General features: G+C 51.5%; 1 protein-coding gene and 15 non-coding genes across 16 annotated transcripts; 1 reads left to right on the top strand and 15 right to left on the bottom strand.

The window, feature by feature from the left end:
• The first annotated feature begins 4,562 nt into the window (after window positions 1-4,562).
• Window positions 4,563-7,300, top strand: LOC137779853 (uncharacterized). Its single transcript, XM_068568053.1, has 7 exons — window positions 4,563-4,795; window positions 4,903-5,233; window positions 5,337-5,582; window positions 5,673-6,234; window positions 6,318-6,530; window positions 6,612-6,913; window positions 7,037-7,300. The coding sequence occupies exons 1-7, from the start codon at window positions 4,563-4,565 to the stop codon at window positions 7,298-7,300; spliced, it is 2,151 nt and encodes a 716-aa protein (XP_068424154.1).
• Window positions 7,301-8,900: 1,600 nt separating this feature from the next.
• LOC137780326 (U6 spliceosomal RNA) lies at window positions 8,901-9,012 on the bottom strand. Its single transcript, XR_011077148.1, has one exon. It is a non-coding gene; the product is annotated as a U6 spliceosomal RNA (small nuclear RNA).
• A 700-nt stretch (window positions 9,013-9,712) lies between these two features.
• Window positions 9,713-9,819, bottom strand: LOC137780325 (U6 spliceosomal RNA). The gene has a single exon (XR_011077147.1). It is a non-coding gene; the product is annotated as a U6 spliceosomal RNA (small nuclear RNA).
• Window positions 9,820-10,517: 698 nt separating this feature from the next.
• Window positions 10,518-10,624, bottom strand: LOC137780324 (U6 spliceosomal RNA). The gene has a single exon (XR_011077146.1). It is a non-coding gene; the product is annotated as a U6 spliceosomal RNA (small nuclear RNA).
• Window positions 10,625-11,311: 687 nt separating this feature from the next.
• Window positions 11,312-11,418, bottom strand: LOC137780323 (U6 spliceosomal RNA). Its single transcript, XR_011077145.1, has one exon. It is a non-coding gene; the product is annotated as a U6 spliceosomal RNA (small nuclear RNA).
• Window positions 11,419-12,116: 698 nt separating this feature from the next.
• Window positions 12,117-12,223, bottom strand: LOC137780322 (U6 spliceosomal RNA). Its single transcript, XR_011077144.1, has one exon. It is a non-coding gene; the product is annotated as a U6 spliceosomal RNA (small nuclear RNA).
• A 687-nt stretch (window positions 12,224-12,910) lies between these two features.
• LOC137780321 (U6 spliceosomal RNA) lies at window positions 12,911-13,017 on the bottom strand. The gene has a single exon (XR_011077143.1). It is a non-coding gene; the product is annotated as a U6 spliceosomal RNA (small nuclear RNA).
• Window positions 13,018-13,715: 698 nt separating this feature from the next.
• On the bottom strand, window positions 13,716-13,822 carry LOC137780320 (U6 spliceosomal RNA). The gene has a single exon (XR_011077142.1). It is a non-coding gene; the product is annotated as a U6 spliceosomal RNA (small nuclear RNA).
• A 687-nt stretch (window positions 13,823-14,509) lies between these two features.
• Window positions 14,510-14,616, bottom strand: LOC137780319 (U6 spliceosomal RNA). Its single transcript, XR_011077141.1, has one exon. It is a non-coding gene; the product is annotated as a U6 spliceosomal RNA (small nuclear RNA).
• A 687-nt stretch (window positions 14,617-15,303) lies between these two features.
• Window positions 15,304-15,410, bottom strand: LOC137780317 (U6 spliceosomal RNA). The gene has a single exon (XR_011077139.1). It is a non-coding gene; the product is annotated as a U6 spliceosomal RNA (small nuclear RNA).
• A 698-nt stretch (window positions 15,411-16,108) lies between these two features.
• LOC137780316 (U6 spliceosomal RNA) lies at window positions 16,109-16,215 on the bottom strand. The gene has a single exon (XR_011077138.1). It is a non-coding gene; the product is annotated as a U6 spliceosomal RNA (small nuclear RNA).
• A 698-nt stretch (window positions 16,216-16,913) lies between these two features.
• LOC137780315 (U6 spliceosomal RNA) lies at window positions 16,914-17,020 on the bottom strand. Its single transcript, XR_011077137.1, has one exon. It is a non-coding gene; the product is annotated as a U6 spliceosomal RNA (small nuclear RNA).
• Window positions 17,021-17,707: 687 nt separating this feature from the next.
• Window positions 17,708-17,814, bottom strand: LOC137780313 (U6 spliceosomal RNA). The gene has a single exon (XR_011077136.1). It is a non-coding gene; the product is annotated as a U6 spliceosomal RNA (small nuclear RNA).
• Window positions 17,815-18,512: 698 nt separating this feature from the next.
• LOC137780312 (U6 spliceosomal RNA) lies at window positions 18,513-18,619 on the bottom strand. Its single transcript, XR_011077135.1, has one exon. It is a non-coding gene; the product is annotated as a U6 spliceosomal RNA (small nuclear RNA).
• Window positions 18,620-19,306: 687 nt separating this feature from the next.
• On the bottom strand, window positions 19,307-19,413 carry LOC137780311 (U6 spliceosomal RNA). The gene has a single exon (XR_011077134.1). It is a non-coding gene; the product is annotated as a U6 spliceosomal RNA (small nuclear RNA).
• Window positions 19,414-20,100: 687 nt separating this feature from the next.
• LOC137780310 (U6 spliceosomal RNA) lies at window positions 20,101-20,207 on the bottom strand. Its single transcript, XR_011077133.1, has one exon. It is a non-coding gene; the product is annotated as a U6 spliceosomal RNA (small nuclear RNA).
• Window positions 20,208-20,729: the final 522 nt, after the last annotated feature.

Below are 20,729 nucleotides of genomic sequence, written 5' to 3'. Positions count from 1 at the left end.
GGTTTCTGGGATCCACAATCTCCCGGGACCTGAAGTGGGCCTCCAACATCAACTCCATCTGCAAGAAGAGTACAGAAAGTACAAGGAAGGAAGCAAGGAAGGAAGCAGGTTGTATTTCCTGGGCCAGCTGAGGAAATACAACCTGCCTCAGGACCCTGTTCTACTCCGCCATCATCCAGTCTGTCCTCTGCTCTTCCATCACCGTGTGGTTTGGATCGGCCACCAAACAAGATAGAGCCAGACTGCAGCGGATCATCAGGTCTGCAGAGAGAACTATTGGTTCCAGCCTGGACGGGCTGGAAAGATCACTGCAGACCCCTCTGTAGCGTGATTGGAGATCTTGCCGGGGGAAGAGGAGCGGAGGAGTGGGGAGAGTAGGAAGGCAAGACCTCTTTACCTAAAACGGTGGCACTCCGTCAACTATTATCTCAGTGATCTCGGAGGAAATGACAATCGTCATCTGATAATGAGTATAATGGTCTTTTATCTCGCCCCGGGCTCAATCTTTAGGATTTTTGAAATTTCGAGTTAAGTTACAGGTTTTGGCGAGGGTGTTTTACAGCTCTATGCTGTCAAGTCCCCACACTGGGCTGTAACTTGTCTATGTATAATATGAAAATAGTTATAATAAAAAAGAAAATAGTTATACGTTTTTAATGATTACACTTTTTTACTTTCATAATTTCTCAATCTCTCAACACCTCACACCCTGGACACAAGCTGTTCCAACTACTCCCCTCTGGTACGCCAAAACCACCAGACACAAGAACAGCTTCTTCCCACTGGCTGTCAGTCTGTTGAACAACTGAACAAATAGTCAGACACTTCCACCTGCACGAGCTGCACTATCTGGACCATTGTTTACTGTTACACTGTTTTTATGTTTCCTTAATGTATTATTTTTGGTCTTTCTTTTATATTTATCTTTATATCTAATGCAGAATCCGGCGTCAAATTACACAAATGTGAAAATGTACATAGCCATTAAAGCTGATTCTGATTCTGATTTCAATGTCTGTCTATGTATTTCATGTTCGAAGTTAAAACAGGGATGTTTTAAATATTTGTAATATAAGATCTGACTGCGTGAGACACGTGGACTTTCCCAAATCTCGTTTTTGGCCGTCAGTTGTAGCTGTTCGTAGTGCTAAACCATCCGGCGGATCAGAAAGGGAAAGCAGGGCCTACCCCAGGCTGTTCTCAGCGGGGGAGGGGAACTGCTGACTCGGACTGGGGACATCGTCGGACGGTGGAAAGAGCACTTTGAGGAACTCCTAAACCCGGCCAACATGTCCCCTGGGGAGGGGGCAGTGCCTGAAGACCTTGGGGTGGGTGCACCCATATCCCTGGCAGAGGTCACTAAGGTAGTTAAAGAGCTTCTTGGTGGCAAGGCGCCGGGGGTGGATGAAATCCGCCCTGAGATGCTGAAAGCGCTGGACATTGCTGGGCTGTCTTGGCTGACACGCCTTTTCAGTGTCGCATGGGGATCGGGAACAGTGCCCATGGACTGGCAGACCGGGGTGGTGGTTCCCATTTTCAAGAAGGGGGACCGGAGAGTGTGCTCGAACTATCGTGGTATCACACTACTCAGCCTCCCGGGAAAAGCTTATGCCAGGGTGCTGGAAAGGAGACTCCGACCGCTTGTCGAACCTCGGATTCAAAAGGAGCAGTGCGGATTCCGTCCCGGTCGTGGAACAGTGGACCAGCTCTTTACCCTTGCGGGACTACTGGAGGGGTCTTGGGAGTTTGCCCAACCAGTCTACATGTGCTTTGTGGACTTGGAGAAGGCTTTCGACCGGGTCCCTCGGGGGGTTCTGTGGGGGGTGCTGCAGGAGTACGGGGTGCCGGATACGTTGGCACGGGCTATTCGGTCTCTATACGCCTGCAGTAGGAGTTGTGTCCGTATCCTCGGTATTAAGTCAGACACGTTCCCGGTGGGTGTTGGCCTCCGCCAGGGCTGCCCTTTATCACCGGTCCTGTTTGTGACCTTCATGGACAGGATTTCTAGGCGCAGCCGGGGGGCGGAGGAAATCCAGTTCGGGGGCCTCGGGATCGCCTCTCTGCTGTTTGCAGATGATGTGGTCCTGTTTGCTTCCTCGGAACGTGACCTCCAGCATTCGCTGGGGCGTTTTGCAGCCGAGTGTGAAGCGGCAGGGATGAGGGTTAGCGCCTCCAAATCCGAGGCCATGGTTCTCTGCCGGAAACCGGTGGATTGCTCCCTTCAGGTGGGGACAACATGCCTGCCCCAAGCGAAGGAGTTCAAGTACCTCGGGGTCTTGTTCACGAGTGAGGGTAAGGTGGAGCGAGAGATCGACAGGCGGATCGGTGCGGCTGCAGCAGTAAAACAGGCGCTGTACCGGTCCGTCTTGGTGAAGAGGGAGCTGAGTCGGAAGGCGAAGCTCTCTATTTACTGGTCGGTCTACGTTCCAACCCTCACCTATGGTCACGAACTCTGGATCGTGACCGAAAGAACGAGGTCGCGGATGCAAGCGGCCGAAATGAGCTTCCTCCGTAGGGTGGCCGGGCTCAGCCTTAGAGATAGGGTAAGGAGCTCGGACATCAGGGGGGAGCTTGGAGTCGAGCCGCTGCTCCTTCGTATCGAAAGGAGTCAGCTGAGGTGGTTTGGGCATCTAATTCGGATGCCTCCTGGACGCCTCCCATTAGAGGTTTTCCAGGCACGTCCAACTGGGAAGAGGCCCCGGGGAAGACCCAGGACACGCTGGAGGGATTATATCTCCCGGCTGGCCTGGGAACGTCTCGGGGTCCCCCAGAACGAGCTGGAAAATGTTGCGGGTGAGAGGGAAGCCTGGGTCGGTCTGCTGGGTGTGCTGCCACCGCGACCCGACCCCGGATAAGCGGCGGAAAATGGATGGATGGATGTCTAAGGGTTAAGCCACACATCAAAGAAAAATAACTATTTATGAATGAGTAAAAGTGGATCTGTATGCTATCTTGACAAGGTGTTACGTACTTCCAGCAAAGAATGCCGGGAATTCAGCTGGGGCTTACCAAAATGTGGAAACGCTTCACGAATTTGCGTGTCATCCTTTTGCCTCTGTGGGTTCCATCTCCTCTGTTTGAATTGTTCTGACTCTTCAGCAGCCAATCATGTGAGGCAAGCTTTTGCTGTCCAATCAGAAGCCTGGATTTGTTCCGATTTCAGAATCTGGAGCGGCCATGTTGGATGCCCGCTAAGCGGCGTGGACTTTTTGTTTTCACATGGGGCCATACTAATCTTCTCTGTATTGTTTCCAATTTATTTTATGTACAGCCTTAGCTAGCACATTGAGCCCAAAGGCGCTGCCTACTATATGACCTCCGTGTTCTCGGGAAAAAACATTTACAACGGGATTGGTGCCAACTCCCGAGTACCCCTAGGACACAATGGGATTGGTGCCCACTCCCGAGTAGCCCTAGGACACGACAGGATTGGTGCCAACTCCAGAGTACTCCTAAGACACGCCCCCTTTTATTCCAATCCGAACCTGTCCGGAAAATTCCGAGTCTCTGGCCATCCGCGTGACAAGCGGAGATACTGTCCACTATACTAACGAGGACGGGTGAAGTCAGATTTGGGGCTGGTTTTTCGACGTTTACCGTTTACATGTTTCTTTAGTCAGAGAAGGAGACGACAGGTAAGTTGGGGTTGAATGAGTAGCTGGTGTCTGCCTAGTGCTAAACTCAAATCACTCACCTGCCTGCCTAAATATCACTAATGGTGCACGTGTAGAGTAACAGCTTCTTCACCAGCCTTTCCCTCAGTACCCTGAGTAACTCTGCTGCCTGCACCCCTCATCATGTCTGATCTGGTCTCATCAGTTTCGCTTCACCTCCTCTAGTTGTAATTGCAGCTTGGCTCAATGTGTGTCTGTCTCTCCATATTAACACAAAGCACTCTCGTCGTTTCATCTCAGTGAAACAGTTTATTTCTTTTTAAGCCTCAGATGTACAGGCCCCTCTCTCGCTCCTCCCTCCACCTCCTCCTTCTCTTCCTGCTCCCTCCTCCTCACCACACCCTGGAGCTGGTGACCCTGCGGTGCTGGACGAGCCCACAGATGAGGAGCTGCTGGAGGCCTCGCAGGACCAAGAGGACTTAGTTCAGCCTCCAGCAGCCCTCGTCATGGTCCAGCCTGCAGAGTCATCAGGTCCCTCGCTGCAGCCGCCACCCGGACGCCGCTGGAGGAACAGGAGGAGACCGGTGCAGCCTTCCTCCCTCCTCCACCGCCTGCTGACAGTGCTGAGGTGAGTCTGTCTGTCAAACATATGACGCCTCAGGTGTCTCTGCTCCCTTTTATTACTATCATTTATTACTTAAGATGTCCCGTATGTTTATGTTGTCTCACCAGTTGCTGCCTGAGTCCTGGCGGGCAGCTCTCAATGCCGAGCAGCAGAAGTGGATCGGTCGGGTGCTGTTTACCAGGGACAGCAGGGGGAGGTCTCGACTCATCAGTGAGCTGGATCTCTGGTGGAACCCTCCCCAACCCCGGCCGATCTACACCCAGCCTCCCGCATCCCCCGACCCCTTCTTTGCATGTCGGCTGTTCCTCTGGGTGCCACACCGGATGTGGCATCTGCAGCTGACGTGCCCCCAGCCTTTGTGCACCGGTTCCATGACAAAGGCTGGGCTGTACACGACCATCCGGAGGGTCCTGGACATCGACGGCTGGTACCTCATGGCCACTGAGTACCTGGAGTGCCGTCGGTGTAAGAAGAAGGTCGGAGGGTGGTCACAGGGCATCATCAGGCAGCTGTCCCCCACCCACAGCTGCCAGTTCCCAGCTGTACTCACGTACAAGTAAGACATGAAATTAACGCCTTTGTTGTTTGTGTTGAACATCCTGCTTGATGTGTTTCTGTGGTGAAACACAAGCTGGACTACAAGTCTGTGCTGTGGTTCTGCAGGCTGTCCTGTGACATGAGGGTGCTTGTGCAGCTGAGGTCTCGCACTCTGGGCAACAGTGCGAACCAGCTGTTCAACACCCTCCGGGAGCAGCACTCAGAAGCCTGGATGCGGAGAGGGATCCGGTACCTCGGCATTTGCGAGCAGTTCCTGGCCTTGTGCTCGGCGAGGGGGCAGACACCACCACCACCACTACCACCAATGCCCCCTCTGCCATCACCCGTCTGGCTGCTGACGGTGTACAGCTACGATGTGCTGTCGCGGCTGGACGAGTACAAGGCCAGGATCACGTCCACCTTCGGATCCATCTTAAAGATGGATTCAACCAAGAAGGCGAGTGAAGTTTGTCACAATGTCATATTTTCTCACAGCTGCTTTGAAACCACGGTTGTGTTTGTGTTTATCACTCATTATCTTTTCTCATCTCTTTCTCCAGGTGACGAAGAAGCTCGCTGGTGCCGCCTCCGACACGGCCGCCTGGGTTACCAATGTCGGTAACGAGCACGGGCAGGTCCTCAACAGCGTCCTCACCTGCTCTGAGGGCGCCGGGGGCCTGTCCCGGATGGCGGCCGGAATAATGAGGCGGTACCGACTCGCCGGGGTACCAGCCCCCCAGCTCATGTACGTGGACCGCGACTGCTGCAACCGAGACGGCGCGTCTAAGACAGCTGCCTTGGTCCAGGTGTGAAACCGACACTGTTGATATTAAAACTGTATCGGTAGTATGAAACAGTTTCAGATAATTAATCCACATTGTATTTCCTCCTCTCAGGAGTGGGAGCAGCTCGTGGTGCGGCTCGACATTTGGCACCTGATGCGACGCTTCGCGTCAGGTGTCACCACCGAGACCCACGAGCTGTACGCCACATTCATGGGGCAGCTGTCTCACTGCATCTTCGAGGTCGACCCCGGAGATGCGCGCTGTCTCACTGAGGCCAAGCGGTCCGAGCTGGAGGGGAAGCACGGGATGGTCGGCCTGACTGACGGCGAGGTGATGAAGAGGATCTCCAAACAGGAGTGGAGGCTCCACTGCCGGAGGAGGACACGTGGGGCAGAGGAGTCCACCCTCCACATCCAGGAGCTCCTCGACACCTTCGCCGGACCAGCAGGACGCGACAACCTGGACATCCCGTTGCTGGACGCTCTCCGCATCCAGGACATTTGGAGTACGCAGAGGCCCCACCTCAGCTGCATACAGGACCCACCAGGTGTACAGCTGTACACCGAGACCGGCAGGCTGACCAAGGGCGGAATCAGCCTGCCGGTCTACCGCTGCGCGAGGGGCTCCACGTCTTTGGAGTCCTTCCACCTCCACCTCAACCGGTTCATCCCAGGTACTCTTTTGTCTCTCACAGCTTGTGATCACATATATTCTGCTTTTACATTTTCATTGAAACTCAAACACCTGTTTCTTTAGGGACGCGAGCAAGTGGGAAACATTTCCAGGCGTTCCTGGTAGATGGACTGGTGAGGTGGAACGATGACCGCGCAGCGGCAGCAGCAGCTGAGGGACAGGTGGGGACTCTGCACTCCTACAGTGGCCACCTCAAGCACGTCCTTAACCAGAAGAGGCAAAGAGTGCATGGTCTTCAGTTGGTTAAGGACTTCACCAAGCCGGCTGAGTACACGGGTATGTGAAGAGAAAAGCACTTTATTCCAACATCGCGACTGAGGAAGAAGAGCAGCTATTAAATACTTTGTGTGTTTACAGGAGAGCTCATTGGAGTCGAGTACCTGTACCAGCAGACGGGAAAAGGGCTTGAGGACGTCAGCTTGGACCCTGACACTCCGGACGAGGCTGCTGCCATCGAGTCGCTGGAGGAGGAGGATGAGGGCATCGGTGAAGATGACGAGGACCCGACCATCTTCCAGCCCAATGCCCCATCCGCCAGCGCAGCAGCAGCCCGGTCAGGTGATCCAGCTGACGCGCCGTCTGAGCCATCGAGTCTGGCCGCCCGCAACGCCTCTCTCGAGGCCCCTGAGGTTCCCCAGCAGCCCTCCTCAGACTCTGAGGTGAGACCAGCGACCACAATAATGTGTAATAATGATGACAACTGTGAAGATAGAATATTTCACGGGATTATATAGAGTATTTCACAGCGGTCTGTGCTGACTGCCTCCATTCCTCCTCCGCAGGAGAACGTCCAGGGTCCTGACGGCCAGCCCGGGTACCAGCACGTCCTCAAGCTGGCCCAGGCCCTGGTGGCAGGAAGGAACCTTCAGGGGCTTCCCGACAGCAGGGTAGACCGGCTCATCCTGCTCTGGAATCGCTTGCCGGAGCAGGACAAGCAGCGAGTGGTCTACCCTTCCCGATACCGGGAGAGGCAACCCAAGGGGCGGTTCAAGGCAGCGAAGGGGAAGGACACTTCCTGTCCTGGCAAGGAGAGTCTCCAACGGTGAGACTCTTTACAAATATCAATGTGTCCTCTCTTAAATATCTGCTGTATATTAACTCACACTTTACTCTCAGCTGCCTTCTCGGAATCAACTCGGGCCCAGCAACTTGGCCCAGCACCAGTCGCCTGGTGGAGGCCATTTGCTGCCAGCTCTGCCACCTACACCCAGCGGCCGTGCGTGTCTGCGGGGTCAAGAGGACGCGGTGGTCCCTCATCCTCGCGGACTACACGGCCATCCAGGAGGCAGTGCTGGCCAGCCCGAGGCTTATGGCTCAGACGGCGATCCAGCTCTTTGAGCTGAACCAGAGGACCCTGACCCAGTGGTGAGACTTCTACATGAAGCTGTTCTGGTGTTTTTATAATCTGTGCTGTGATTTATTGTTTGACTCTAACCACATCCTCTCTGTCTCTCAGGTTCTCTCGGCGCCAGAAGGCTGAAGGGAGGTCTGTGCTGCTGCAGGGAACTGGCGTCGTCCCTGCGGCAGCTATTGCAGTCCTGCCCCTCCCTCCAGCCAAAGGGCTGTCCCGTGTTCAGGTGGGACACGGGCGGCCCTTCCACTTCGAGGTCCCCTATGAGCAGCCAGGACCCTCATCAGGGACCTCCGCCCCCTCCCCTTCCCCTCCTCCATCTGATGGGGAACAGCCCGGCCCGTCCTCTGCCGGCCTCCCCCCTCCCCCTCCTACTCCTCCTACCAGCCAGCCTCCTCCTCCTGGACCACGCGTGCCCAGGACCACCGCCTACAGGAAGAGGAAGGCGGCCGAGGCTGCTGCGGCAGGACAGGAGCCTCGGCCCGGCACCAAAAAACGCCGGCAGCCGACGCATTACACCTGCAGCGCGTGTGGCCAGCCTAAGAGGCTGGACACGGGCCACACGCGCCTGTATGGTGTGGCTTACTGCGCGGCTGTCGGTGGGAAAACTGTGGAGGAGTGGAGGGAGGAAATGAGAAAAAAACACGCTGGGGGGGGGGGGGGGGGGCGTCCATGAGGGACATTGTTTTATTATATATATATATATATATATATATATATATATATGTCTGTTTCCTTTTTATTTCGTTATTTATTATTTGTTTCATGATATATATATATGTGTGTGTTTCCTTTTTATTTATTATTTGCTATCATTTATTTATTTTTCAATAAAAGTCTCCGCAAGCTGAACTTTGTTTGAAGCTTTATTATTTCTTATATGATCTTCAATACAAGCTCTCCACATTATGATGAGATATGGTGACATGACAATGAATAGCTAAACATGGACCATGAAGCTCAGGCTGTCCAGCTATTTGATGAACTCATGTAGTCCAGCATCAGAAGATGTGCAGCATCAGGAGACCAGGACAGATGTGCAGCATCATACAGCTGTGAATGACAATGAATAAATAACTAAACATGGACCATGAAGCTCAGGCTGTCCAGATGTCTGGTGACATTATGTAGTGCAGATGTCTGATGACATCATATAGTCCAGCATCAGCAAATGTGCAGCATCTTCTTTCTTCTTCTTCTGGGTTCGAACCACTGACCCTGGGCTCAGCAAAACCCCCTGTGTTCAGGTGCTTATCCCCCGCAGAGCCCCCACCTTTTTTCACTCGGATCCCTCGCAAAACCCCCCTGCTTTCACAGAGAACAATGAACCATATCCTTTTCGCAGGGGCCATGCTAATCTTCTCTGTATCGTTTCCAATTTATTTTATGTACAGCCTTAGCTAGCACATTGAGCCCAAAGGCGCTGCCTACTATATGACCTCCGTGTTCTCGGAAAAAAAAACATTTACAAAGGGATTGGTGCCAACTCCCGAGTACCCCTAGGACACAATGGGATTGGTGCCCACCCCCGAGTAGCCCTAAGACACGACAGGATTGGTGCCAACTCCAGAGTACCCCTAAGACACGCCCCCTTTTATTCCAAGCCGAACCTGTCCGGAAAATTCCGAGTCTCTGGCCATCCGCGTGACAAGCGGAGATACTGTCCACTATACTAACGAGGATGGGTGAAGTCAGATTTGGGGCTGGTTTTTCGACGTTTACAGGGAATTCAATGCATTTTACCGTGGAACTTTTGAGGTCATTCCACATTTACCATCGGCTCTCGTGCTGGTGTGAACGCGGGCATTGGTCGTTCAATGGTAGAATGCTCGCCTGCCACGCGGGACATCCGGGTCCGATTCCCGGCTGATTCCCGACCGTGTTTCTTGGTGGTTAGTTGCTGATCCCCGGGCGATCATCTTGCCTCGTTTGTGGAGCTGACTGACGTAATTGGATGGATTATTATTGTTGATGCTGGCTCAGGGCTAAGCCACACATCAAAGAAAGAGAGCTATTCATGAATGAATAAAAGTGGATCGGTATGCCATCTTGACCAGGTGTTATGTACTTGCAGCAAAGAATGCCGGGAATTCAGCTCGGGCTTACCAAAATGTGGAAACGCTTCACGAATTTGCGTGTCATCCTTTCACAGGGGCCATGCTAATCTTCTCTGTATCGTTTCCAATTTATTTTATGTACAGCCTTAGCTAGCACATTGAGCCCAAAGGCGCTGCCTACTATATAACCTCCGTGTTCTCGGGAAAAAACATTTACAACGGGATTGGTGCCAACTCCCGAGTACCCCTAGGACACAATGGGATTGGTGCCCACCCCCGAGTAGCCCTAAGACACGACAGGATTGGTGCCAACTCCAGAGTACCCCTAAGACACGCCCCCTTTTATTCCAAGCCGAACCTGTCCGGAAAATTCCGAGTCTCTGGCCATCCGCGTGACAAGCGGAGATACTGTCCACTATACTAACGAGGATGGGTGAAGTCAGATTTGGGGCTGGTTTTTCGACGTTTACAGGGAATTCAAAGCATTTTACCGTGGAACTTTTGAGGTCATTGCACATTTACCGTCGGCTCTCGTGCTGATGTGAACGCGGGCATTGGTCGTTCAATGGTAGAATGCTCGCCTGCCACGCGGGACATCCGGGTCCGATTCCCGGCCGATTCCCTACCGTGTTTCTTATTGGTTTGTTGCTGATCCCTGGGCGATCATCTTACCTCGTTTGTGGAGCTGACTGACGTAATTGGATGGATTATTATTGTTGATGCTGGCTCAGGGCTAAGCCACACATCAAAGAAAGAGAGCTATTCATGAATGAATAAAAGTGGATCGGTATGCCATCTTGACCAGGTGTTACGTACTTGCAGCAAAGAATGCCGGGAATTCAGCTCGGGCTTACCAAAATGTGGAAACGCTTCACGAATTTGCGTGTCATCCTTTCGCAGGGGCCATGCTAATCTTCTCTGTATCGTTTCCAATTTATTTTATGTACAGCCTTAGCTAGCACATTGAGCCCAAAGGCGCTGCCTACTATATGACCTCCGTGTTCTCGGGAAAAAACATTTACAACGGGATTGGTGCCAACTCCCGAGTACCCCTAGGACACAATGGGATTGGTGCCCACTCCTGAGTAGCCCTAGGACACGACAGGATTGGTGCCAACTCCAGAGTACCCCTAAGACACGCCCCCTTTTATTCCAAGCCGAACCTGTCCGGAAAATTCCGAGTCTCTGGCCATCCGCGTGACAAGCGGAGATACTGTCCACTATACTAACGAGGACGGGTGAAGTCAGATTTGGGGCTGGTTTTTCGACGTTTACAGGGAATTCAAAGCATTTTACCGTGGAACTTTTGAGGTCATTGCACATTTACCGTCGGCTCTCGTGGTGGTGTGAACGCGGGCATTGGTCGTTCAATGGTAGAATGCTCGCCTGCCAAGCGGGACATCTGGGTCCGATTCCCTACCGTGTTTCTTATTGGTTAGTTGCTGATCCCCGGGCGATCATCTTGCCTCGTTTGTGGAGCTGACTGACGTAATTGGATGGATTATTATTGTTGATGCTGGCTCAGGGCTAAGCCACACATCAAAGAAAGAGAGCTATTCATGAATGAATAAAAGTGGATCGGTATGCCATCTTGACCAGGTGTTATGTACTTGCAGCAAAGAATGCCGGGAATTCAGCTCGGGCTTACCAAAATGTGGAAACGCTTCACGAATTTGCGTGTCATCCTTTCGCAGGGGCCATGCTAATCTTCTCTGTATCGTTTCCAATTTATTTTATGTACAGCCTTAGCTAGCACATTGAGCCCAAAGGCGCTGCCTACTATATGACCTCCGTGTTCTCGGGAAAAAACATTTACAACGGGATTGGTGCCAACTCCCGAGTACCCCTAGGACACAATGGGATTGGTGCCCACCCCCGAGTAGCCCTAAGACACGACAGGATTGGTGCCAACTCCAGAGTACCCCTAAGACACGCCCCCTTTTATTCCAAGCCGAACCTGTCCGGAAAATTCCGAGTCTCTGGCCATCCGCGTGACAAGCGGAGATACTGTCCACTATACTAACGAGGACGGGTGAAGTCAGATTTGGGGCTGGTTTTTCGACGTTTACAGGGAATTCAAAGCATTTTACCGTGGAACTTTTGAGGTCATTGCACATTTACCGTCGGCTCTCGTGCTGGTGTGAACGCGGGCATTGGTCGTTCAATAGTAGAATGCTCGCCTGCCACGCGGGACATCCGGGTCCGATTCCCGGCTGATTCCCGACCGTGTTTCTTGGTGGTTAGTTGCTGATCCCCGGGCGATCATCTTGCCTCGTTTGTGGAGCTGACTGACGTAATTGGATGGATTATTATTGTTGATGCTGGCTCAGGGCTAAGCCACACATCAAAGAAAGAGAGCTATTCATGAATGAATAAAAGTGGATCGGTATGCCATCTTGACAAGGTGTTACGTACTTGCAGCAAAGAATGCCAGGAATTCAGCTCGGGCTTACCAAAATGTGGAAACGCTTCACGAATTTGCGTGTCATCCTTTCGCAGGGGCCATGCTAATCTTCTCTGTATCGTTTCCAATTTATTTTATGTACAGCCTTAGCTAGCACATTGAGCCCAAAGGCGCTGCCTACTATATGACCTCCGTGTTCTCGGGAAAAAACATTTACAACGGGATTGGTGCCAACTCCCGAGTACCCCTTAGACACAATGGGATTGGTGCCCACTCCCGAGTAGCCCTAGGACACGACAGGATTGGTGCCAACTCCAGAGTACCCCTAAGACACGCCCCCTTTTATTCCAAGCCGAACCTGTCCGGAAAATTCCGAGTCTCTGGCCATCCGCGTGACAAGCGGAGATACTGTCCACTATACTAACGAGGACGGGTGAAGTCAGATTTGGGGCTGGTTTTTCGACGTTTACAGGGAATTCAAAGCATTTTACCGTGGAACTTTTGAGGTCATTGCACATTTACCATCGGCTCTCGTGGTGGTGTGAACGCGGGCATTGGTCGTTCAATGGTAGAATGCTCGCCTGCCAAGCGGGACATCTGGGTCCGATTCCCTACCGTGTTTCTTATTGGTTAGTTGCTGATCCCCGGGCGATCATCTTGCCTCGTTTGTGGAGCTGACTGACGTAATTGGATGGATTATTATTGTTGATGCTGGCTCAGGGCTAAGCCACACATCAAAGAAAGAGAGCTATTCATGAATGAATAAAAGTGGATCGGTATGCCATCTTGACCAGGTGTTATGTACTTGCAGCAAAGAATGCCGGGAATTCAGCTCGGGCTTACCAAAATGTGGAAACGCTTCACGAATTTGCGTGTCATCCTTTCGCAGGGGCCATGCTAATCTTCTCTGTATCGTTTCCAATTTATTTTATGTACAGCCTTAGCTAGCACATTGAGCCCAAAGGCGCTGCCTACTATATGACCTCCGTGTTCTCGGGAAAAAACATTTACAACGGGATTGGTGCCAACTCCCGAGTACCCCTAGGACACAATGGGATTGGTGCCCACCCCCGAGTAGCCCTAAGACACGACAGGATTGGTGCCAACTCCAGAGTACCCCTAAGACACGCCCCCTTTTATTCCAAGCCGAACCTGTCCGGAAAATTCCGAGTCTCTGGCCATCCGCGTGACAAGCGGAGATACTGTCCACTATACTAACGAGGACGGGTGAAGTCAGATTTGGGGCTGGTTTTTCGACGTTTACAGGGAATTCAAAGCATTTTACCGTGGAACTTTTGAGGTCATTGCACATTTACCGTCGGCTCTCGTGCTGGTGTGAACGCGGGCATTGGTCGTTCAATGGTAGAATGCTCGCCTGCCACGCGGGACATCCGGGTCCGATTCCCGGCCGATTCCCTACCGTGTTTCTTATTGGTTTGTTGCTGATCCCCGGGCGATCATCTTGCCTCGTTTGTGGAGCTGACTGACGTAATTGGATGGATTATTATTGTTGATGCTGGCTCAGGGCTAAGCCACACATCAAAGAAAGAGAGCTATTCATGAATGAATAAAAGTGGATCGGTATGCCATCTTGACCAGGTGTTACGTACTTGCAGCAAAGAATGCCGGGAATTCAGCTCGGGCTTACCAAAATGTGGAAACGCTTCACGAATTTGCGTGTCATCCTTTCGCAGGGGCCATGCTAATCTTCTCTGTATCGTTTCCAATTTATTTTATGTACAGCCTTAGCTAGCACATTGAGCCCAAAGGCGCTGCCTACTATATGACCTCCGTGTTCTCGGGAAAAAACATTTACAACGGGATTGGTGCCAACTCCCGAGTACCCCTAGGACACAATGGGATTGGTGCCCACCCCCGAGTAGCCCTAAGACACGACAGGATTGGTGCCAACTCCAGAGTACCCCTAAGACACGCCCCCTTTTATTCCAAGCCGAACCTGTCCGGAAAATTCCGAGTCTCTGGCCATCCGCGTGACAAGCGGAGATACTGTCCACTATACTAACGAGGACGGGTGAAGTCAGATTTGGGGCTGGTTTTTCGACGTTTACAGGGAATTCAAAGCATTTTACCGTGGAACTTTTGAGGTCATTGCACATTTACCGTCGGCTCTCGTGGTGGTGTGAACGCGGGCATTGGTCGTTCAATGGTAGAATGCTCGCCTGCCAAGCGGGACATCTGGGTCCGATTCCCTACCGTGTTTCTTATTGGTTAGTTGCTGATCCCCGGGCGATCATCTTGCCTCGTTTGTGGAGCTGACTGACGTAATTGGATGGATTATTATTGTTGATGCTGGCTCAGGGCTAAGCCACACATCAAAGAAAGAGAGCTATTCATGAATGAATAAAAGTGGATCGGTATGCCATCTTGACAAGGTGTTACGTACTTGCAGCAAAGAATGCCAGGAATTCAGCTCGGGCTTACCAAAATGTGGAAACGCTTCACGAATTTGCGTGTCATCCTTTCGCAGGGGCCATGCTAATCTTCTCTGTATCGTTTCCAATTTATTTTATGTACAGCCTTAGCTAGCACATTGAGCCCAAAGGCGCTGCCTACTATATGACCTCCATGTTCTCGGGAAAAAACATTTACAACGGGATTGGTGCCAACTCCCGAGTACCCCTTAGACACAATGGGATTGGTGCCCACTCCCGAGTAGCCCTAGGACACGACAGGATTGGTGCCAACTCCAGAGTACCCCTAAGACACGCCCCCTTTTATTCCAAGCCGAACCTGTCCGGAAAATTCCGAGTCTCTGGCCATCCGCGTGACAAGCGGAGATACTGTCCACTATACTAACGAGGACGGGTGAAGTCAGATTTGGGGCTGGTTTTTCGACGTTTACAGGGAATTCAAAGCATTTTACCGTGGAACTTTTGAGGTCATTGCACATTTACCGTCGGCTCTCGTGGTGGTGTGAACGCGGGCATTGGTCGTTCAATGGTAGAATGCTCGCCTGCCAAGCGGGACATCTGGGTCCGATTCCCTACCGTGTTTCTTATTGGTTAGTTGCTGATCCCCGGGCGATCATCTTGCCTCGTTTGTGGAGCTGACTGACGTAATTGGATGGATTATTATTGTTGATGCTGGCTCAGGGCTAAGCCACACATCAAAGAAAGAGAGCTATTCATGAATGAATAAAAGTGGATCGGTATGCCATCTTGACCAGGTGTTACGTACTTGCAGCAAAGAATGCCGGGAATTCAGCTCGGGCTTACCAAAATGTGGAAACGCTTCACGAATTTGCGTGTCATCCTTTCGCAGGGGCCATGCTAATCTTCTCTGTATCGTTTCCAATTTATTTTATGTACAGCCTTAGCTAGCACATTGAGCCCAAAGGCGCTGCCTACTATATGACCTCCGTGTTCTCGGGAAAAAACATTTACAACGGGATTGGTGCCAACTCCCGAGTACCCCTAGGACACAATGGGATTGGTGCCCACCCCCGAGTAGCCCTAAGACACGACAGGATTGGTGCCAACTCCAGAGTACCCCTAAGACACGCCCCCTTTTATTCCAAGCCGAACCTGTCCGGAAAATTCCGAGTCTCTGGCCATCCGCGTGACAAGCGGAGATACTGTCCACTATACTAACGAGGACGGGTGAAGTCAGATTTGGGGCTGGTTTTTCGACGTTTACAGGGAATTCAATGCATTTTACCGTGGAACTTTTGAGGTCATTCCACATTTACCATCGGCTCTCGTGCTGGTGTGAACGCGGGCATTGGTCGTTCAATGGTAGAATGCTCGCCTGCCACGCGGGACATCCGGGTCCGATTCCCGGCTGATTCCCGACCGTGTTTCTTGTTGGTTAGTTGCTGATCCCCGGGCGATCATCTTGCCTCGTTTGTGGAGCTGATTGACGTAATTGGATGGATTATTATTGTTGATGCTGGCTCAGGGCTAAGCCACACATCAAAGAAAGAGAGCTATTCATGAATGAATAAAAGTGGATCGGTATGCCATCTTGACCAGGTGTTACGTACTTGCAGCAAAGAATGCCGGGAATTCAGCTCGGGCTTACCAAAATGTGGAAACGCTTCACGAATTTGCGTGTCATCCTTTCGCAGGGGCCATGCTAATCTTCTCTGTATCGTTTCCAATTTATTTTATGTACAGCCTTAGCTAGCACATTGAGCCCAAAGGCGCTGCCTACTATATGACCTCCGTGTTCTCGGGAAAAAACATTTACAACGGGATTGGTGCCAACTCCCGAGTACCCCTAGGACACAATGGGATTGGTGCCCACCCCCGAGTAGCCCTAAGACACGACAGGATTGGTGCCAACTCCAGAGTACCCCTAAGACACGCCCCCTTTTGTTCCAAGCCGAACCTGTCCGGAAAATTCCGAGTCTCTGGCCATCCGCGTGACAAGCGGAGATACTGTCCACTATACTAACGAGGATGGGTGAAGTCAGATTTGGGGCTGGTTTTTCGACGTTTACAGGGAATTCAAAGCATTTTACCGTGGAACTTTTGAGGTCATTGCACATTTACCATCGGCTCTCGTGCTGGTGTGAACGCGGGCATTGGTCGTTCAATGGTAGAATGCTCGCCTGCCACGCGGGACATCCGGGTCCGATTCCCGGCCGATTCCCTACCGTGTTTCTTATTGGTTTGTTGCTGATCCCTGGGCGATCATCTTACCTCGTTTGTGGAGCTGACTGACGTAATTGGATGGATTATTATTGTTGATGCTGGCTCAGGGCTAAGCCACACATCAAAGAAAGAGAGCTATTCATGAATGAATAAAAGTGGATCGGTATGCCATCTTGACCAGGTGTTACGTACTTGCAGCAAAGAATGCCGGGAATTCAGCTCGGGCTTACCAAAATGTGGAAACGCTTCACGAATTTGCGTGTCATCCTTTCGCAGGGGCCATGCTAATCTTCTCTGTATCGTTTCCAATTTATTTTATGTACAGCCTTAGCTAGCACATTGAGCCCAAAGGCGCTGCCTACTATATGACCTCCGTGTTCTCGGGAAAAAACATTTACAACGGGATTGGTGCCAACTCCCGAGTACCCCTAGGACACAATGGGATTGGTGCCCACCCCCGAGTAGCCCTAAGACACGACAGGATTGGTGCCAACTCCAGAGTACCCCTAAGACACGCCCCCTTTTATTCCAAGCCGAACCTGTCCGGAAAATTCCGAGTCTCTGGCCATCCGCGTGACAAGCGGAGATACTGTCCACTATACTAACGAGGACGGGTGAAGTCAGATTTGGGGCTGGTTTTTCGACGTTTACAGGGAATTCAAAGCATTTTACCGTGGAACTTTTGAGGTCATTGCACATTTACCGTCGGCTCTCGTGGTGGTGTGAACGCGGGCATTGGTCGTTCAATGGTAGAATGCTCGCCTGCCAAGCGGGACATCTGGGTCCGATTCCCTACCGTGTTTCTTATTGGTTAGTTGCTGATCCCCGGGCGATCATCTTGCCTCGTTTGTGGAGCTGACTGACGTAATTGGATGGATTATTATTGTTGATGCTGGCTCAGGGCTAAGCCACACATCAAAGAAAGAGAGCTATTCATGAATGAATAAAAGTGGATCGGTATGCCATCTTGACCAGGTGTTACGTACTTGCAGCAAAGAATGCCGGGAATTCAGCTCGGGCTTACCAAAATGTGGAAACGCTTCACGAATTTGCGTGTCATCCTTTCGCAGGGGCCATGCTAATCTTCTCTGTATCGTTTCCAATTTATTTTATGTACAGCCTTAGCTAGCACATTGAGCCCAAAGGCGCTGCCTACTATATGACCTCCGTGTTCTCGGGAAAAAACATTTACAACGGGATTGGTGCCAACTCCCGAGTACCCCTAGGACACAATGGGATTGGTGCCCACCCCCGAGTAGCCCTAAGACACGACAGGATTGGTGCCAACTCCAGAGTACCCCTAAGACACGCCCCCTTTTATTCCAAGCCGAACCTGTCCGGAAAATTCCGAGTCTCTGGCCATCCGCGTGACAAGCGGAGATACTGTCCACTATACTAACGAGGACGGGTGAAGTCAGATTTGGGGCTGGTTTTTCGACGTTTACAGGGAATTCAAAGCATTTTACCGTGGAACTTTTGAGGTCATTGCACATTTACCGTCGGCTCTCGTGCTGGTGTGAACGCGGGCATTGGTCGTTCAATGGTAGAATGCTCGCCTGCCACGCGGGACATCCGGGTCCGATTCCCGGCTGATTCCCGACCGTGTTTCTTGGTGGTTAGTTGCTGATCCCCGGGCGATCATCTTGCCTCGTTTGTGGAGCTGACTGACGTAATTGGATGGATTATTATTGTTGATGCTGGCTCAGGGCTAAGCCACACATCAAAGAAAGAGAGCTATTCATGAATGAATAAAAGTGGATCGGTATGCCATCTTGACAAGGTGTTACGTACTTGCAGCAAAGAATGCCAGGAATTCAGCTCGGGCTTACCAAAATGTGGAAACGCTTCACGAATTTGCGTGTCATCCTTTCGCAGGGGCCATGCTAATCTTCTCTGTATCGTTTCCAATTTATTTTATGTACAGCCTTAGCTAGCACATTGAGCCCAAAGGCGCTGCCTACTATATGACCTCCGTGTTCTCGGGAAAAAACATTTACAACGGGATTGGTGCCAACTCCCGAGTACCCCTTAGACACAATGGGATTGGTGCCCACTCCCGAGTAGCCCTAGGACACGACAGGATTGGTGCCAACTCCAGAGTACCCCTAAGACACGCCCCCTTTTATTCCAAGCCGAACCTGTCCGGAAAATTCCGAGTCTCTGGCCATCCGCGTGACAAGCGGAGATACTGTCCACTATACTAACGAGGACGGGTGAAGTCAGATTTGGGGCTGGTTTTTCGACGTTTACAGGGAATTCAAAGCATTTTACCGTGGAACTTTTGAGGTCATTGCACATTTACCGTCGGCTCTCGTGGTGGTGTGAACGCGGGCATTGGTCGTTCAATGGTAGAATGCTCGCCTGCCAAGCGGGACATCTGGGTCCGATTCCCTACCGTGTTTCTTATTGGTTAGTTGCTGATCCCCGGGCGATCATCTTGCCTCGTTTGTGGAGCTGACTGACGTAATTGGATGGATTATTATTGTTGATGCTGGCTCAGGGCTAAGCCACACATCAAAGAAAGAGAGCTATTCATGAATGAATAAAAGTGGATCGGTATGCCATCTTGACCAGGTGTTATGTACTTGCAGCAAAGAATGCCGGGAATTCAGCTCGGGCTTACCAAAATGTGGAAACGCTTCACGAATTTGCGTGTCATCCTTTCGCAGGGGCCATGCTAATCTTCTCTGTATCGTTTCCAATTTATTTTATGTACAGCCTTAGCTAGCACATTGAGCCCAAAGGCGCTGCCTACTATATGACCTCCGTGTTCTCGGGAAAAAACATTTACAACGGGATTGGTGCCAACTCCCGAGTACCCCTAGGACACAATGGGATTGGTGCCCACCCCCGAGTAGCCCTAAGACACGACAGGATTGGTGCCAACTCCAGAGTACCCCTAAGACACGCCCCCTTTTATTCCAAGCCGAACCTGTCCGGAAAATTCCGAGTCTCTGGCCATCCGCGTGACAAGCGGAGATACTGTCCACTATACTAACGAGGACGGGTGAAGTCAGATTTGGGGCTGGTTTTTCGACGTTTACAGGGAATTCAAAGCATTTTACCGTGGAACTTTTGAGGTCATTGCACATTTACCGTCGGCTCTCGTGGTGGTGTGAACGCGGGCATTGGTCGTTCAATGGTAGAATGCTCGCCTGCCAAGCGGGACATCTGGGTCCGATTCCCTACCGTGTTTCTTATTGGTTAGTTGCTGATCCCCGGGCGATCATCTTGCCTCGTTTGTGGAGCTGACTGACGTAATTGGATGGATTATTATTGTTGATGCTGGCTCAGGGCTAAGCCACACATCAAAGAAAGAGAGCTATTCATGAATGAATAAAAGTGGATCGGTATGCCATCTTGACCAGGTGTTATGTACTTGCAGCAAAGAATGCCGGGAATTCAGCTCGGGCTTACCAAAATGTGGAAACGCTTCACGAATTTGCGTGTCATCCTTTCGCAGGGGCCATGCTAATCTTCTCTGTATCGTTTCCAATTTATTTTATGTACAGCCTTAGCTAGCACATTGAGCCCAAAGGCGCTGCCTACTATATGACCTCCGTGTTCTCGGGAAAAAACATTTACAACGGGATTGGTGCCAACTCCCGAGTACCCCTAGGACACAATGGGATTGGTGCCCACCCCCGAGTAGCCCTAAGACACGACAGGATTGGTGCCAACTCCAGAGTACCCCTAAGACACGCCCCCTTTTATTCCAAGCCGAACCTGTCCGGAAAATTCCGAGTCTCTGGCCATCCGCGTGACAAGCGGAGATACTGTCCACTATACTAACGAGGACGGGTGAAGTCAGATTTGGGGCTGGTTTTTCGACGTTTACAGGGAATTCAAAGCATTTTACCGTGGAACTTTTGAGGTCATTGCACATTTACCATCGGCTCTCGTGCTGGTGTGAACGCGGGCATTGGTCGTTCAATGGTAGAATGCTCGCCTGCCACGCGGGACATCTGGGTCCGATTCCCGGCTGATTCCCTACCGTGTTTCTTATTGGTTAGTTGCTGATCCCCGGGCGATCATCTTGCCTCGTTT

Source organism: Clinocottus analis, unplaced genomic scaffold (genome assembly GCF_023055335.1).
Source record: "Clinocottus analis isolate CAN_PGR_092001 unplaced genomic scaffold, fCliAna1.0.p SCAF_8, whole genome shotgun sequence".
NCBI lineage: Eukaryota > Metazoa > Chordata > Actinopteri > Perciformes > Cottidae > Clinocottus > Clinocottus analis.
The sequence above is the reverse complement of the archived record's forward strand: the minus strand, read 5'-3'. Positions and strand labels throughout refer to the sequence as shown.